This window comes from Macaca fascicularis, chromosome 10 (assembly GCF_037993035.2).
Source record: "Macaca fascicularis isolate 582-1 chromosome 10, T2T-MFA8v1.1".
Lineage (NCBI taxonomy): Eukaryota > Metazoa > Chordata > Mammalia > Primates > Cercopithecidae > Macaca > Macaca fascicularis.
Genome location: NC_088384.1, coordinates 31,911,845 through 31,928,078, shown reverse-complemented (window position 1 = coordinate 31,928,078; position 16,234 = coordinate 31,911,845). Strand labels below are relative to the sequence as shown.

The window sequence follows — 16,234 nt, the reverse complement described above, 5'->3', positions numbered from 1 at the left end:
TGAAGACTCCGTCTCTTCCTTAAAATTACCACTATCCTTCAGAGTAGTAACTTGATTCAAGAGGGCTGTTTACTGGTTAACAGAGATTTTATTTCGGAAGGGTAGATGGCACGGCTAAAGATACCACAGGCCAGTATGCCGTGGTACAAGAGTATATGGGCTTTGAAAAGGAAGAAGTCAAGACACGATCATATATACAAAAAAGTTCACAGATTCCACAAGAAAAGATACAAATTCAGCAAAGTTGCAGGGTACAAGATCAACACATAGATATCAGTTGTGTCTTATATATTGGTAATGAATAATTAAGAAAGCAATTCCAGGCGGGGCACAGTGGCTCATGCCTGAATCCTAGCACTTTGGGAGGCCAAGGAGGGCAGATTGCCAGAGCTCAGGTGTTCGAGACCATCCTGGGCAACATGGTAAAACCCCAATTCTACTAAAATACCAAAAAAAAAAAAAGTTATCTGGGAGTGGTGGCAGGCACCTGTAGTCCCAGCTACTCAGGAGGCTGAGGCACAAGAATCGTGCCACTGCACTCCAGCCTGGGCAACGGTGCGAGACTCTGTCTCAAAAAAAAAAAAAAAAAAAAAAAAAAAAAAAGGTGATTCCATTTACAATAGCATCTAAAATAAAAATATCCAAGAATAGGCTGGGTGTGGTGGCTCATGCCTGTAATCCCAGCACTTTAGGAGGCCAAGACGGGCAGATCACAAGGTCAAGAGGTCGAGACCATCCTGGTCAACATGGTGAAACTTCGTCTCTACTAAAAATACAAAAATTAGCTGGGCGTGGTGGCACATGTCTGTAGTCCCAGCTACTTGGGAGGCTGAGGCAAGAGAATCGCTTGAACCGGGGAGGCGGAGGTTGCAGTAAGCCGAGATTGTGCCACTGCACCCCAGCCTGGTGACAAAGCAAGACTCCATCTAAACAAAACAAAACAAACCGAGAATCATTTAACCATGGTGAAAGATTTGCATACCAAAAATTATTAAAGACCTAAATAAATGCAAAAACATTTGTGTTAATGGATGGAAAGACTTATTATTAAGATGTTAATACTGGTTAGGTACAGTGGCTCACACCTGTAATTCCAGCACTTTTTTAAAAGAAAGACTCTGAAACCTTACCTCACACTGTACACAAAAAGTCATTTTTAAAATGGATCAATAGCCTAAATACAGTAACTAAGGTCAGGCATGGTGGCTCACGCCTGTAATCCCAACACTTTGAGAGGCCAAGGCAGGCACATCACCTGAGTTTAGGAGTTCAGGCCAACATGGTAAAACCCCATCTCTACTAAAAATACAAAAAATTAGCCAGGTATGGTGGTAAGCGCCTGTAATCTTGGCTACTCGGGAGGCTGAGGCAGGAGAATCGCTTGAATCTGGGAGGCAGAAGTTGCAGCGAGCCGAGATCGTGCGTGCCATTGTACTCCAGCCAGGGCGACAGAGACTGTCTCAAAAAATATAAAATAAAATAAAATAAAATAAAATAAAATAAAATAAAATACAAACAAAAATGCCCAAATAACCCAATTAAAAAATGGGCAAAGAACTTGAAAACATTTCTCCAAAGATTTGCCAACAGCCAACATGAAAAGATGCTCAACATCAGTCACTAGGAACATGCAAATCAAAACCACAATGAGATACCACATCACACCCACTAGGATGGCTATAATAAAAAATATGGAAAATAATAAGTGTTGGTGAAGATGTGGAAGAATTTTTTTTTGGCAGTGAAGAAGGGAACCCTTACACACTGCTGGTTGAATGGAATATGGTACAGCTGCTATGGAAAACAGTTTGTTCCTCAAAAAGCTAAACACAGGCCAGGTGCTGTGGCTCATGCCTATAATCCCGGCACTTTGGGAGGCTGAAGTGGGCGGATCAGTTGAGGTCAGGAGTTTGAGACAAGCCTGGCTAACATGGCAAAACTCTGTCTCTACTAAAAAATACAAAAATTAGCCAGGTGTGGTGGCGTGCACCTGTAATCCCAGTTACTTGGGAGGCTGAGGCAGGAGAAATCGCTTGAACCCAGGAGGTAGAGGTTGCAGTGAGCTGAGATTGTGCCACGACACTCCAGCCTGGGCAACAAAGCAAAACTCCGTCTCAAGGGAAAAAAAAAAAAAAAAGACTAAACACAGAATTACCCATTTGACCCAGAAATCCACTCCGAGATATATAACCAAAATAACTGAAAGCAAGAACTCAAACATTTGTGTGTCAATGTCCACTGCAGCATTATTCACTATAGCCAAAAAAAACGAAAACAACTCAAGTATCCATCAAGAGATAAATGGATTAACAAAACGTGATATATACATAACAATGGAATATTATTCGCCCTAAAGGAATGAAGTATTTATCTTAATTTCTTGTATAGATGGAGTCTCGCTGTGTTGCCCAGGCTGGTCTCAAACTCCTTGCCTCAAGTGATCTTCCCACCTTGGCCTCTCAAAGCACTGGGATTACAGGTGTGAGCCACCCCATGCTGGGACAAGGAATGAAGTTTTGATATATGCTACAACCTGGATGAACTCTGAAAACATTGTACCAAATGAAATAATTCAGACCCAAAGGACAAATATTGTATCATTTTACTTATATCAGATACCTAGAATAGGTAAATTCATAGACAGAAGGTGGACTGCTGGCAAATTATATAAACCTCAAGCTCTTAGTGGGGGAGCAGTAATGAGAATAAACTTCTGTGAACCCCTAGCTGATGGTTCTTCTCACTCAACAGCTATCATGAGAAAACAGCTATCACAGAAAACAGAGGTCAGCATAATGACCAGGATGGGACAGGCCCTGCCTGAACCACACCAGGGCCCCAATTCCATGACATTCTCACTTAATTTACACATTAGGAAAGAGGAACAAAAACCTTTAAAAAAAATTTTTTTCAGCTGGGCGTGGTGGCTCACACCTGTAATCCCAGCACTTTGGGAGGCCGAGGCAGGTGGATCACGAGGTCAGGAGATTGAGACCATCCTGGCTAACACGGTGAAACCCTGTCTCTACTAAAAATACAAATCATTAGCCGGACGTGGTGGCGGGCACCTGTAGTCCCAGCTACTCTGGGAGGCTGAGGCAAGAGAATGGCATGAACCCAGGAGGCGGAAATTGCAGTGAGCCAAGATCGCACCACTGCACTCCAGCCTGGGCAACAGAGCGAGACTCCGTCTCAAAAAATAAATAAATAAATAAATAAATAAATAAATATTTTTTTTCTGGGCTGGGCACAGTGGCTCATGAGGTCAGGAGTTCAAGACCAGCCTGGCCAAGACAGTGAAACCCCATCTCTACTAAAAATACAAAAACTAGCCCAGCCTGGTGGCGGCCACCTGTAATCCCAGCTGCTTGGGAGGCTGAGGCAGAGAACTGCTTGAACCCGGGAAGGAGAGGTTGCAGTGAGCTGAGATCGCGCCACTGCACTCCAGCCTGGGTGACAGAGCAAGACTCCATCTCAAAAAAAAAAAAAATATATATATATATATATATATACACACACACACACACACACATATATGTATATATTTTTAAATAGGAGAATCTTCTAAAATTCTAAAGGACTTTCTAAAGATTCCTATGTTTGCATGGTATTATAATCAAGGGAAAAAAGCACTTTTGGTACCGAAGAAATAAAGCTGAGATGCTGTGAAGGACAACTGACACAATGTCAAAGACAGAAGGGTGGAAGAGGATCCTGGCCAGTCCTGACGAAAGAAAGGTCCAAGGAGGCGAGTGGAAATGATTCCTCGGGCACCAGACATCCACACACACCACCACGACATGGGTAGAACACACCTGAGATTCTTGCTTAAGGTGAATGCTAACTTGTGGGCCTTTCCGAGAAGCCTTGGTAAGAAGGCTTCACGTTGCTAGAACGTGACGTGAAGTGAGAGACAGCAGCCCCATTACACTGGGAGGCTTTAAGCTTGCTGCATGGACCCCTGAGTCAGATGCTTCATGATGAATACATACAGGCCCAACACCACTGCAGGCTACCCAGTAGGAGGAACCCATGATGATCCCTAAGAGATTACAAAGTACAATCAGTATTACTGAAACCTAAACTTACTTTGTAGATTACTTCACCTCAGCAAGTAGAAGCAGCAATGAAGAAAATGCTAATACAAATTTAACTCTAAGCAATGAAGCAAAACCAATTGGTAAAGTGGGAATCTGATAATTCCAGCTCAGTCAGTGACGGAAGTTGTACCATGGGCCCTTGGGAAGGCCAATTCAAAAGACACAGAGACCTGATGTAATCCAAATGACTACAGGTTTTGAAACGGGGCAAAGACAATCCAAGAAGAAATTATAAAAACGCAATCACAGGCCGGGCGCGGAGGCTCAAGCCTGTAATCCCAGCACTTTGGGAGGCCGAGACGGGTGGATCACGAGGTCAGGAGATGGAGACCATCCTGGCTAACATGGTGAAACCCCGTCTCTACTAAAAAATACAAAAAACCATAGCCGGGCGCAGTGGTGGGCACCTGTAGTCCCAGCTACTCGGAAGGCTGAGGCAGGAGAATGGTGTAAACCCAGGAGGCGGAGCTTGCAGTGAGCTGAGATCCGGCCACTGCACTCCAGCCTGGGCGACAGAGTGAGACTCCGTCTCAAAAAAAAAAAAAAAAAAGAAAAGAAAAACGCAATCACAGATGACACAGAGCAAGTACAGGAACGAAGAGAAGAATGTTGAGGATGCTGGTGAGCTCAAAGAACTGAGCATCACTGGCCGGGTGCGGTGGCTCAAGCCTGTAATCCCAGCACTTTGGGAGGCCGAGACGGGCGGATCACGAGGTCAGGAGATCGAGACCATCCTGGCTAATATGGTGAAACCCCGTCTCTACTAAAAATACAAAAAAAAAACCCAGCCGGGCGAGGTGGTGGGCGCCTGTAGTCCCAGCTACTCGGGAGGCTGAGGCAGGAGAATGGCGTAAACCCGGGAGGCGGAGCTTGCAGTGAGCTGAGATCCGGCCACTGCACTCCAGCCTGGGCGACAGAGCGAGACTCCGTCTCAAAAAAAAAAAAAAAAAGAAAAGAAAAACGCAATCACAGATGACACAGAGCAAGTACAGGAACGAAGAGAAGAATGTTGAGGATGCTGGTGAGCTCAAAGAACTGAGCATCACTGGCCGGGCGCGGTGGCTCAAGCCTGTAATCCCAGCACTTTGGGAGGCCGAGACGGGCGGATCACGAGGTCAGGAGATCGAGACCATCCTGGCTAATATGGTGAAACCCCGTCTCTACTAAAAATACAAAAAAAAAACCAGCCGGGCGAGGTGGTGGGCGCCTGTAGTCCCAGCTACTCGGGAGGCTGAGGCAGGAGAATGGCGTAAACCCGGGAGGCGGAGCTTGCAGTGAGCTGAGATCCGGCCACTGCACTCCAGCCTGGGCGACAAAGCGAGACTCTGTCTCAAAAAAAAAAAAAAAAAAAAAAAAGAACTGAGCATCACTAAGAAAAAAATGCCAAAAAAAAAAGAGCACCAAAGATGATGAAAGGGTGTTCTCATGCTGAAAAGGACAGGTACGTAAGAGTTGACCAAATACACTGGCAAGCAGGAGTAAGAGTCCAAGACTAGTCTCGTCATAGAGAAATTATATCATAGGACACTAGAAGATTTAGAAAGGGTCAAGTCTCCCTCGTTCTTTTGTCAAAACAAACATGGCAAATTCCATAAAATGTAAAACAGTGAGCTTGAAATGAATCCCAGAAAAAATTCTGGATGCAATTAGCTAACAGATGGTTTGTGAGGATTTAGAATGGGAAGTAGAGCATCTGGAAGCAGCATGAGCCCACCAAGTCACACTAGATCAACCTCATTGTCTTTTTTTTTTTTTTTTTTTGAGATGGAGTCTTGCTCTGTCACCCACGCTGAAGTGCAGTGGCCGGATCTCAGCTCACTGCAAGCTCCGCCTCCCGAGTAGCTGGGACTACAGGCGCCCTCCACCACGCCCGGCTAGTTTTTTTTTTTTGTATTTTTTAGTAGAGACGGGGTTTCACCGTGTTAGCCAGGATGGTCTCGATCTCCTGACCTCGTAATCCGCCCGTCTCGGCCTCCCAAAGTGCTAGCATTACAGGCTTGAGCCACCGCGCCCGGCCTCATTGTCTTTTTATAGATATAAGAGGCAGATCTGGAGAGGCTGCAGAGAAGGACTTTAGTACAAAGATCTGGTTGGTGCTTTTACAAAACCTGCAGTTAGGACACTGGAGGGTAATGAATACACTAGATGACATCAGGATTTTAAAAGATTCAGAGGCTGGGCGTGGTGGCTTATGCCTATAATCCCAGAACTTTGGGAGGCTGAGGCAGGTAGATTGCTTGAGGTTAGGAGTTTGAGACCAGCCTGGTCAACATGGTGAAACCCCTTCTCTACTAAAAATACAAAAATTAGCCAGGCGTGGTTGGCAGACGCCTGTAATCACAGCTACTCGGGAGGCTGAGACAGGAGAATTGCTTGAACCTGTGAGGTGGAGGGTGCAGTGAGCCGAGATCATACCATTGCACACCAGCCTGGGCGACACAGTAAGACTTTATCTCAAAAAAAAGAAAAGGATTCAGAGATGTACACAGATGGTATGACAAGATCAATAAAAACCAAACCAACAACAACAACAAAACTCAAGAGGGACAACTATGGGGCCATGCACTTAAGTCCACACACTGGGCTAGCCAAACACAGGAAGGGGACTGGCTGTGGCTTCTTTCTCCCTGGTGGAGAGCCAGAACACAAGACTTGTCAGCTACCAGAGCCATACAACATGAGACACCACCGCATGAAACTGTTATGTTCCAGACGTTCCACAGGAAAGACATCTTTGTTTTGTTCACTACTGTATCCCAAATTCCCAGCCTGTCACATAATAGGCACTCAATGAACTTTTGTTGAAGTGATGCTTTTTTGGAGGTGTCCGAGTTGAGACTGGAGGGCCATGGAGTTAGACTCTGAAGAGGGCTAAAAGCACTGGGAAAATGATTAGACTAAATGACCTAAGGTATCAATACAACCTTTCTGCTTGATTTCTATCAATTCCATCCCAAATCACTTTAAGTCTCACTTGCAAGCCTGGGAAACTATTTTTCCTCCACACGATCTGTACCACTGACTTCAGTTCCCACAGATCTCCAGCTTGTGTCACCAACTGTTTTCTTATACCATACCATGGGGGAAAAGCACAGCTGAGGCTGCATTTAGACATTTGAATACAAATTTTCATACAAATATTCAGGGGTGTGTGTACCCAGGGTTAAGTACAATTCTAAAGTTGCTAAGATATTTCTTCCCTTTCTTTTTAGTCAGAAAAGCATACTGGAATGCAAATGAATGAGAATGATATTATTACATGAGAGTCAAGCATTTGCTCTAAATTTTAAAATTAATAAATAAAAAGAAATTGCCTGCAAACCTGACCTTGTCAGTTGTGAGAAACTGGCTGTTTCATGACTCAAATGAAGGCAATGCAAGAAAACTGTTAATCTCTTCAGCTTTGCCCTTCGTGATATGGCAACAGCCTACTGCCCTGTCTTTTGCCACTTTTGCCCTTTGCCCAGCATGCTCACCTATCTACAGCTATTCAGTGACATTAGTCTCATCACACAAGCTCTACTCACCTTACAGATACCAAGTATTCCCCTTCAAATCAAATCTCAGGATCAACTCTCTTCTTACAGAAAAGTCAGCAAGAAAAGAAAATAGCTAAACACAGACTGGTTTTGAAATACCTCTTTACTTACAGGAATACTCTTTTGAAAATCAAGTTTTATTTAAAAAAAAAAGACTTGTAAAATAATTTAAGGTATAAAGTCACCTAAGCCATCATTGTTCTCTGTAATACTATCTAGGGGAATAATGAAGCTTCAATTATTGGCACATTTTGTCCTAGTTGTCTGTTTCTCATTTTAATTTTAATACTTTTCCTAGTAACCTAATTGCAAAAGTCCCAAGAGTTGTTGTTAACAAGATCAGACAGGCACCACTATCCTAATAATAGTTTTAGAAGGTAACAATCAAAAAAATATTTACCCCAGCTACTCAGGAGGCTGAGGCATGAGAATCGCTTAAACCCATGAGGCGGAGGTTGCAGCGAGCGGAGATCACGCCACTGCACTCCAGCCTGAGTGACAGAGACTCGATCTCAGGAAAAAAAAGTTTTTTTTTACTTATGCTATAACCTAAAGTTTCATTTAAATATACAGAAAGTGAAATACCATTAAATGGAATTTGGTAAAGGTCTATTTCTCAAGTCCTATTTACACTTTCTCTCATTCAAGCACGAAAAAAACCATTTGCTGAAGCTCAGCTGGCTGGGTTAGTGTCATGAGGCTCAGGTGTGGAGAACCTCTCTCTGGGGCCAGAGAGACTAGGAGCTATGTAATGGCAAAGTATGTAGGTTATCTTAAAATACACAATCATTAACTAGGCTTCCTTCCTCCTACTCCTGACCTGTCTCGGGCACCTACCTATCCACCCACACACCAAGCTCTAAATGATCCCTTCTGTAATACCTGATGTTCCTCCCTACAACCTCCTAGTACTCGCTCCAATGAGCACACACGCACGCACACTAGATATAGGTTTCTAAAACACACAATCCTAGAGCCAGAGGTCAACAGGCAGGTACCTAAAATTCTGATTGGGAGCCTCCACCTTCAAGGTTCTCAACGAGCAGCTGCCAAACACACACGAGTCACACCCACTCTGACTCCTAGCTCCCCAATCCTATGCTATGACAGATGTGAAAACGCCTCAAAAGGCTGAAAACACAATGCATGCTACAACATATTAACAGCCCAGAGCATCCCATGTTATTCTAAGGTGCTGAGGTGTAGACCAGGCCAGAGGCATGCACCTGTGCCTAGGCCGGTCTGTGTGGGGGTGAGAAAGCTGAAAGGCCTGACCAGGCGCAGTGGCTCACACCTGTAATCCAAGCACTTTGGGAGGCTGAGGCGGGTAGAGGATCAGAGGCCAGGAGTTCAAGACCAGCCTGGCCAACATAGTGAAACCCCATCTCTACTAAAAACAGCCGGGTGTGGTGGCGGGCACTTGTAATCCCAGCTACTTGAGAAGCTGAGGCAGAAGAATCGCTTGAGCCCAGGAGGCAGAGGTTGCAGTGAGCCGAGATTATACCAAGTATACTCCAGCTTAGGCAACAAATGAGACTCCATCTCAAAAAAAAAAAAAAAAAAAGAAGGAAAGAAAGCTGGAAGGCCTGCTCAGCCAGCACTCCTATCTGCGGAGGCAGCCTCCTCAGACCTGGAGCCTCTCAGTCCCAGACCCCCACCACAGCCTCAGATGCTCCTTCTTTCCTTATAGCCAACATGAAAGGGAGACAAAAATCAAACATTGAAACAAACCTTCAGGTTCAGTTCATTCAGATACTACTACTGGTCCAAAGAAAAACTGAGGGCCAGGCATGGTGGCTCACACCTGTAATCCCAGCACTTTGGGAGGCCGAGGCGGGCAGATCACCTGATGTCAGGAGTTCGAGACCAGCCTGACCAACATGGAGAAACTCGTCTCGACTAAAAATACAAAAAATTAGCTGGGCATGGTGGCGCATGCCTGTAATCCCAGCTACTCTGGAGGCTGAGGCAGGAGAATCGCTTGAATCCAGGAGGCGGAGGTTGCGGTGAGCCAAAATCGTGCCATTGCACTCCAGCCTGGGCAACAAGAGTGAAACTCCATCTCAAAACAAAACAAAACAAAACAAACAAAAACAAAAAAACATTGAGGATGACCTATGGACAAACCAATTCTAGACAACTTTTATCTGTGGGCAGGTTGTTTGGTGAGTCAGGATTTGTTTTTTTTTTGAAGCAACAGGGTCCCTTACTTCATCCTTCTGAACTGCACTTGGGGTCTCTCTTAACATTCTCCCCCCTTTTTTTGAGATAGGGTCTCACCCTATTGCCCAGGCTTAAATGCAGTGGCATGATCTCGGCTCACTGCAACCTCTAATTCCCCGGTTCAAGCAATTGTTCCACCTCAGTCTCCTGAGTAGCTGAGGCTACAGGCGTGTGCCCACCACGTCTGCCTAATTTTTGTATTTTTTGGTAGAGACAGGGTTTCATTATGTTGGCCAGGCTGGTCTCAAACTCCAGACCTCAAGTTATCCACCAGCTTCGCTCTCCCAATGTGCTGGGATTACAGGCATGAGCCACTGTGCCCAGCTGAGAAAGAGTCTTTTTAAAAAGTAATGTTTAGTTAAGAGAAAATGACATGGCTGAGTGCGGAGGCTCACGCCTGTCATCCCAGCACTCGGGGAGGCTGAGGCAGGCGGATCACCTGAGGTCAGGAATTCGAGACCAGCCTGGCCAACATGGTGAAACCCCCGTCTCTACTAAAAATACAAAAACTAGCCGGGCATAGTGGTGCGTGCCTGTAGTCCCAGCTACTCGGGAGGCTGAGGCAGGAAAATCTCTTGAACTCAGGAGGCGAAGGTTGCAGTGAGCCAAGATCACGCCACTGCACTCCAGCTTAGGCAACGAGGCAACAGAGCAAGACTCTGTCTCAAAAGAAAAAGAAAAAGAAAAAGAAAAGAAAATGACTTGGTAATTAAAATGTTCAAGTTCTATATCATGCTATTCTAATTTACAAAACCTGTAACAAGCAAGGGCTGATGTATTTTAAAATCATTCCTCTATGGCTGGGCGTGGTCATACATGTCTGTAATCCCAGCACTTTGGGAGGCCGAGGCAGGCAGATCGCCTGAGGTCAGGAGTTCAAGACCAGCCTGGCCAACATGTTGAAACCCCATCTCTACTAAAAATACAAAAATTCGATGGGCATGCTGGCAGGCATCTGTAATCCCAGCTACTCGGGAGGCTGAGACAGGATAATCATTTCAACCCGGGAGGTGGAGGTTGCAATGAGCCAAGATCATGCCACTGTGCTGGAGCCTGGGTGACAAAGCGAGACTCCATCTCAAAAAAAATCATTCCTGGGCCAGGCACGGTGGCTCACGCCTGTAATCTCAGCACTTTGGGAGGCCGAGACAGGTGGATCACGAGGTCAGGAGATCAAGACCATCCTGGCTAATACGGTGAAACTCCGTCTCTACTAAAAATACAAAAAATTAGCTGGGCATGGTGACAGGTGCCTGTAGTCCCAGCTACTCGGGAGACTGAGGTAGGAGATGGCATGAACCCGGGAGGCAGAGCTTGCAGTGAGCAGAGATCGCGCCACTGCACTCCAGCCTGGGTGACAGAGCAAGACTCTGTCTCAAAAAAAATTAATTCCTCTACCAAGTTCAAGAGAAATTCTAAGACATTTTCATATTTCTCAACTGATTCCAATGTTAGAAATACAGAACCATACAAGTAGCTATGCATCTGTATGCTGATTTTGCCTCTAGGTCATGGGTCTTCCTTAATTATTATCTTTCCTTACTGGAAGAAAAACCAATGACTGCAAAACTAAATCTGTTAGGCTTTGGGAACAAAAAAGAGCAAGGAGGCTGAGAATGTGGGACAAACAAGGAATAGGAAAGAAGAAAACAAACTGTGAAACACTAATAACAGGCCGGGCACGGTGGCTCATATCTGTCACCCCAGTACTATGGGAGGTTGAGGTAGGAGGATTTGCTTGAGGCCAGGATGTCGAGATCAGCCTGGGCAAACAACTCTTTTTAACAGAGACCTTGTCTCTGTAAAAAAATTTAAACATGAAATGCTAACAGTGCGTATCTCCCAAAATCATCTAAGTGCTCTAATTCCATGAATATAAGCTTAAATGAGCAGAAACTAAAACTAAAAATTAAAACCAAATGTCAAAGGACCCAAAAAGCTAGTCTGAACAGATTTTACCTCTAATGCCAAGGCAGTCTTGTCATAAGCACAGGGTACTCTTTTCTGGATTGCTTTCGCAAAGACAGGTCCATTCTGTGTGGATGGCAAAGGGGTGATTGCTGCCCCAGGAGAACCGGAAACTGCAGGTAGAGGAGTTGTGGTCTGAGGTTGAGCGTACGCATGAGCAGGTTCTGGGATCCCATAACTGTTGGAATTCCTATTTCCATGCTTTCCGTGTGGTGAGGATCTCACAAGCTTTTCGACATAAGGGACAGGAATCATCCCAACCCGGCCATCCTTGTTCCGGGCACTCCACCACTGTTCTTCAGGCTTCTCTATTATCACTAGGATCTCACCCTTTTTAAACGGCAGGTCTTCGGCATCATTTCCAGGAAAATCATACAGAGTCCGTACATATTCCAGATTATCTTCTGCTGTAGGCAGGTTGGGTGCTGAGACAGAGCCCATTGGTGGGCTTGGATACCTTAAGAGAGAAAGAAAATTACTATAAGAGAAAAATCTTACTCTAAGCCAGTGCCTGTCAAACTTCTTAATAAACCACTTTCCTCTACAATAAATTATTTTCCTTTTCTTTTTTTTTTTGAGACAAGTTTCGCTCTTGTTGCCCAGGCTGGAGTGCAATAGCGTGATCTCAGCTCACTGCAATCTCTGCCTCCCTGGTTCAAGTGATTCTTCTGCCTCAGCCTCCCGAGTAGCTGGGGTTACAGGCACCCACCACCATGCCCGGGTAATGTTTTTTTGTATTTTTAGTAGAGAAGGGTTTTCACCATGTTGGCCAAGTTGGTCTTGAACTCCTGACATTGGGTGATCCATGCACCTCAGCCTCCCAAAGTGCTGGGGATTACAGGCATAAGCCACCACACCTGGCCCCTACTTTTTTTTTTTTTGGAGACGGAGTCTTGCTTTGTTGCCCAGGCTGGAGTGCAGTGGCGGGATCTCAGCTCACCGCAACCTCTGCCTCCCAAGTTCAAGCAATTCTCCTGCCTCAGCCTCCTGAGTAGCTGGGACTACAGGCACATGCCACCATGCCCCGCTAATTTTTTCTATTTTTTAGTAGAGACGGAATTTCACCTTGTTAGCCAGGATGGCCTCGATCTCCTGACCTCGTGATCCACCTGCCTCGGCCTCCCAAAGTGCTGGGATTATAGGTGTGAGCCACCGAGCCCAGACTTTTTTTTTTTTGAGACAGAATCTTGCTCTGTCACCCAGGTGGAGTGCAGTGGCGCAATCTCAGTTCACTGCAACCCCTGCCTCCGGTGTTCAAGTGATTCTTCTGCCTCAGCCTTCCGACTAGCTGAGATTACAGATGTGCAACACCATACCCAGATAAATTTTGTGTTTTTAGTAGAGACAGGATTTTGGCATATTGGCCAGGCTGGTCTCAAACTCCTGGCCTCAAGTGATCCACCTGCCTCAGCCTCCCAAAGTGCTGGGATTACAGGTGTGAGCCACCATGCCAGGCCTTATTTTCCTTTCTATATTCTTAGTAGTTAAGAAGGTTCTATCATGCTGTAATTTTTGTAGTCTGTACTGTCCCAGAAGTTACTATTCTGAATGTCTTTTCAAATTACAAGTATATACACACACATACACTTCATCTCTGTTTTACAGAAACCTTTTGATTACACAGAGATACCTGGTTTAAATTTATTTTTATAATCTCAAGTAAGTTCGGAAGCTGCCTTCCTTTGGACCCTTGTCACAACCACCACACACTCTTCCTCCCACTCCTAATCTATGGCTTATACATCCTGCACACTTCCCTGGACACACAGAAAATGACAAAGGCCTCTACCTCTGGCCCCTTGAAAAAAAAGGAACAAAAAAGGGCTTACAGACTTGCCAAGTTAAAAATAATAAATCTACCAGGAGTGGTGGCTCAGAACTGTAATCCCAGAACTTTGGGAGGCCAAGGCAGGCAGATCACTTGGAGACCTGCGGAGGCCAAGGCAGGCAGATCACTTGGAGACCTGCCTGTCCAACATATCAAAACCCTGTCTCTACTAAAAAGACAAAAAATTAGCTGGGCATGGTGGCACACACCTGGGGTCCCAGATACTCAAGAGGCTGAGGCAGAAGCATTACTTGAGCCCAGGAGTTAGAAGCTGCAGGGAGCTATGACTGCATCATTACACTCCAGCCTGGACAACAGAACAAGACTATGTCTCAAAACATAAATAAATAAGAGGCCGGGCACAGTGGCTCAGACCTGTAATCCCAGCACTCTGGGAGGCCGAGGCGGGCAGATCACGAGGTCAGGAGATCAAGACCATCCTGGCTAACACGGTGAAACCCCGTCTCTACTAAAAATGCAAAAAATTAGCCAGGTGTGGTGGTAGGTGCCTGTAATCCCAGCTACTCAGGAGGCTGAGGCAAGAGAATGGCATGAACCCGGGAGGCAGAGCTTGCAGTGAGCTGAGATCACGCCACTGCACTCCAGCCTGGGCGACAGAGCGACACTCTGTCTCAAAAAAACAAAATAAAAAAAAAATAATAATAAATAGCTAGCAAGAATAGTAGGAACAGGAGTAATAATAAAGAGATCATACTTATTATCTATGCTAGGCATAGTTTACGGTGTTTGAAGATATTAGATTATTTAATAGTCACAGCAACCCTGTAAGGTAGACGCTGTTATCATTTCCATTTTACAAAGGAGGAGCCAAAGAAGAGGTTAGACTTGAACTCAGGGAGTCTGGTTCTAGACTCCTCACTCATAATGAGCTAATCAGCCTTAGGGATGAACCCTGCATCTGTTAGGTGTATGAGAATGGCATAATGCATGTGAAGCATTCAAAATTACCGACCAGCACCAAGCATTCAATATAACCACATGAACATACACATACCCTTCAAGTACATCACTGCTTCTATTTCTTTCTCTTTTTTTGAGACAGGGTCTTGCTGTCATCCTGGCTGGAGTGCAGCAGCACAACCACAGCTCACTGTAGCTTCTACCTCCCAGGCTCAAGTGATCCTCCCACTTCAGCCTCCTGAGCAGCTGGGACTACAGGCAGTTGCCACCACACACAGCCAATTTTTAAATTTTCTGTAGAGATGCGGGTATCACTATGTTTTCGAGGCTTGTCTTGAACTTCTAGCCTCTAGCAATTCTCCCGCCTTGGCCTCCCAAAGTGTTGGGATTACAGGTGTGAGCCATCACACCCAGCCCCTGCTATTTGAAGAGCCATAGAGATCCTGTGACGAGTCTAGTAAGTACCATATAAATTTCAGACACTATTAAGAGCATAGGCAGTTCCACCTTAAGACTCCATCCAAGAGTATTTTATTATTTGTATAGTTAAAAGCAGTTAGCCAGTGCATGGTGGTTCACGCCTGTAATCCCAGCACTTTGGGAGGCCAAAGTGGGCAGATCACAAGGTCAGGAGATTGAGACCATCCTGGCTAACAGAGTGAAACCCCATCTTTCTACTAAAGATACAAAAAATTAGCCGGGCGTGGTGGCACGCGCCTGTAGTCGCAGCTATTCGGGAGGCTGAGGCAGAAGAATGGTGTCAACCCAGGAGGCAGAGTTTGCAGTGAGCCCAGATCACGCCACTGCACTCCAGCCTGGGCAACAGAGCAAGACTCTGTCTCAAAAAAAAAAAAAAAAAAAAGGCAGTTAATCCTGGCTGCGTGTGGTGGCTCGCTCCTGTAATCCCAACACTTTGAGCTCAGGAGTTCGAGACCACTCTGTCTCTGAAACTGTCTCTACAAAAATACAAAAACTAGCCAGACAAGGTGGTACAAGCCTGTGGTCCCAGCTACTCAGGGGAGGCTAATGTGGGAGGATCACTTGAGCCTGGCAGGCAGAAGCTGAGTGAGTGGAGATTGCATATAAAGCACTCCAGCCTAGACGACAGAGCAGGACCCTGTGTCAAAAAAAAAAAAAAAAAAAAAAAGCAGTCCTACAAGAGAACAACACTTAATATAGCTTCAGTGGGGGATTAACACTGATGAAATCCATTTACCCAGGTATCCACTGGCCCTACTAAGAATTTGGGAGCCAGATGCTGTGCTTTGTTCTGCACCTGTAGTCCCAACTACTAGGGGGGCTGAGGTGGGAGAATGGCCCTGTCATCCCAGCACTTTGGGAGGCCAAGGCAGGCAGATCACCTGAGGTCAGGAGTTTGAGACCAGCCTGGCCAACATGGTGAAACCCCACCTCTACTGAACATACAAAAAATTAGCGAAGTGGCCGGGCGCGGTGGCTCACGCCTGTAATCCCAGCACTTTGGGAGGCCGAGACGGGCGGATCACGAGGTCAGGAGATCGAGACCATCCTGACTAACACGGTGAAACCCCATCTCTACTAAAAATACAAAAATTAGCCGGGCGCGGTGGCGGGTGCCTGTAGTCCCAGCTACTCGGGAGGCTGAGGCAGGAGAATGGCGGGAACCCGGGGAGGCG

General features: G+C 45.7%; 1 protein-coding gene across 1 annotated transcript in view; it reads right to left on the bottom strand.

Moving 5' to 3' along the window:
* The window catches only part of CRKL (CRK like proto-oncogene, adaptor protein), a 43,483-nt gene that overhangs the window by 8,335 nt on the left and 18,914 nt on the right, over positions 1-16,234 (bottom strand). Inside the window, exon 2 of the mRNA XM_005567891.4 lies at positions 11,822-12,287. Coding sequence (XP_005567948.1) covers positions 11,822-12,287 — 466 coding nt within the window. The remainder of the gene's footprint in view (positions 1-11,821; positions 12,288-16,234) is intronic.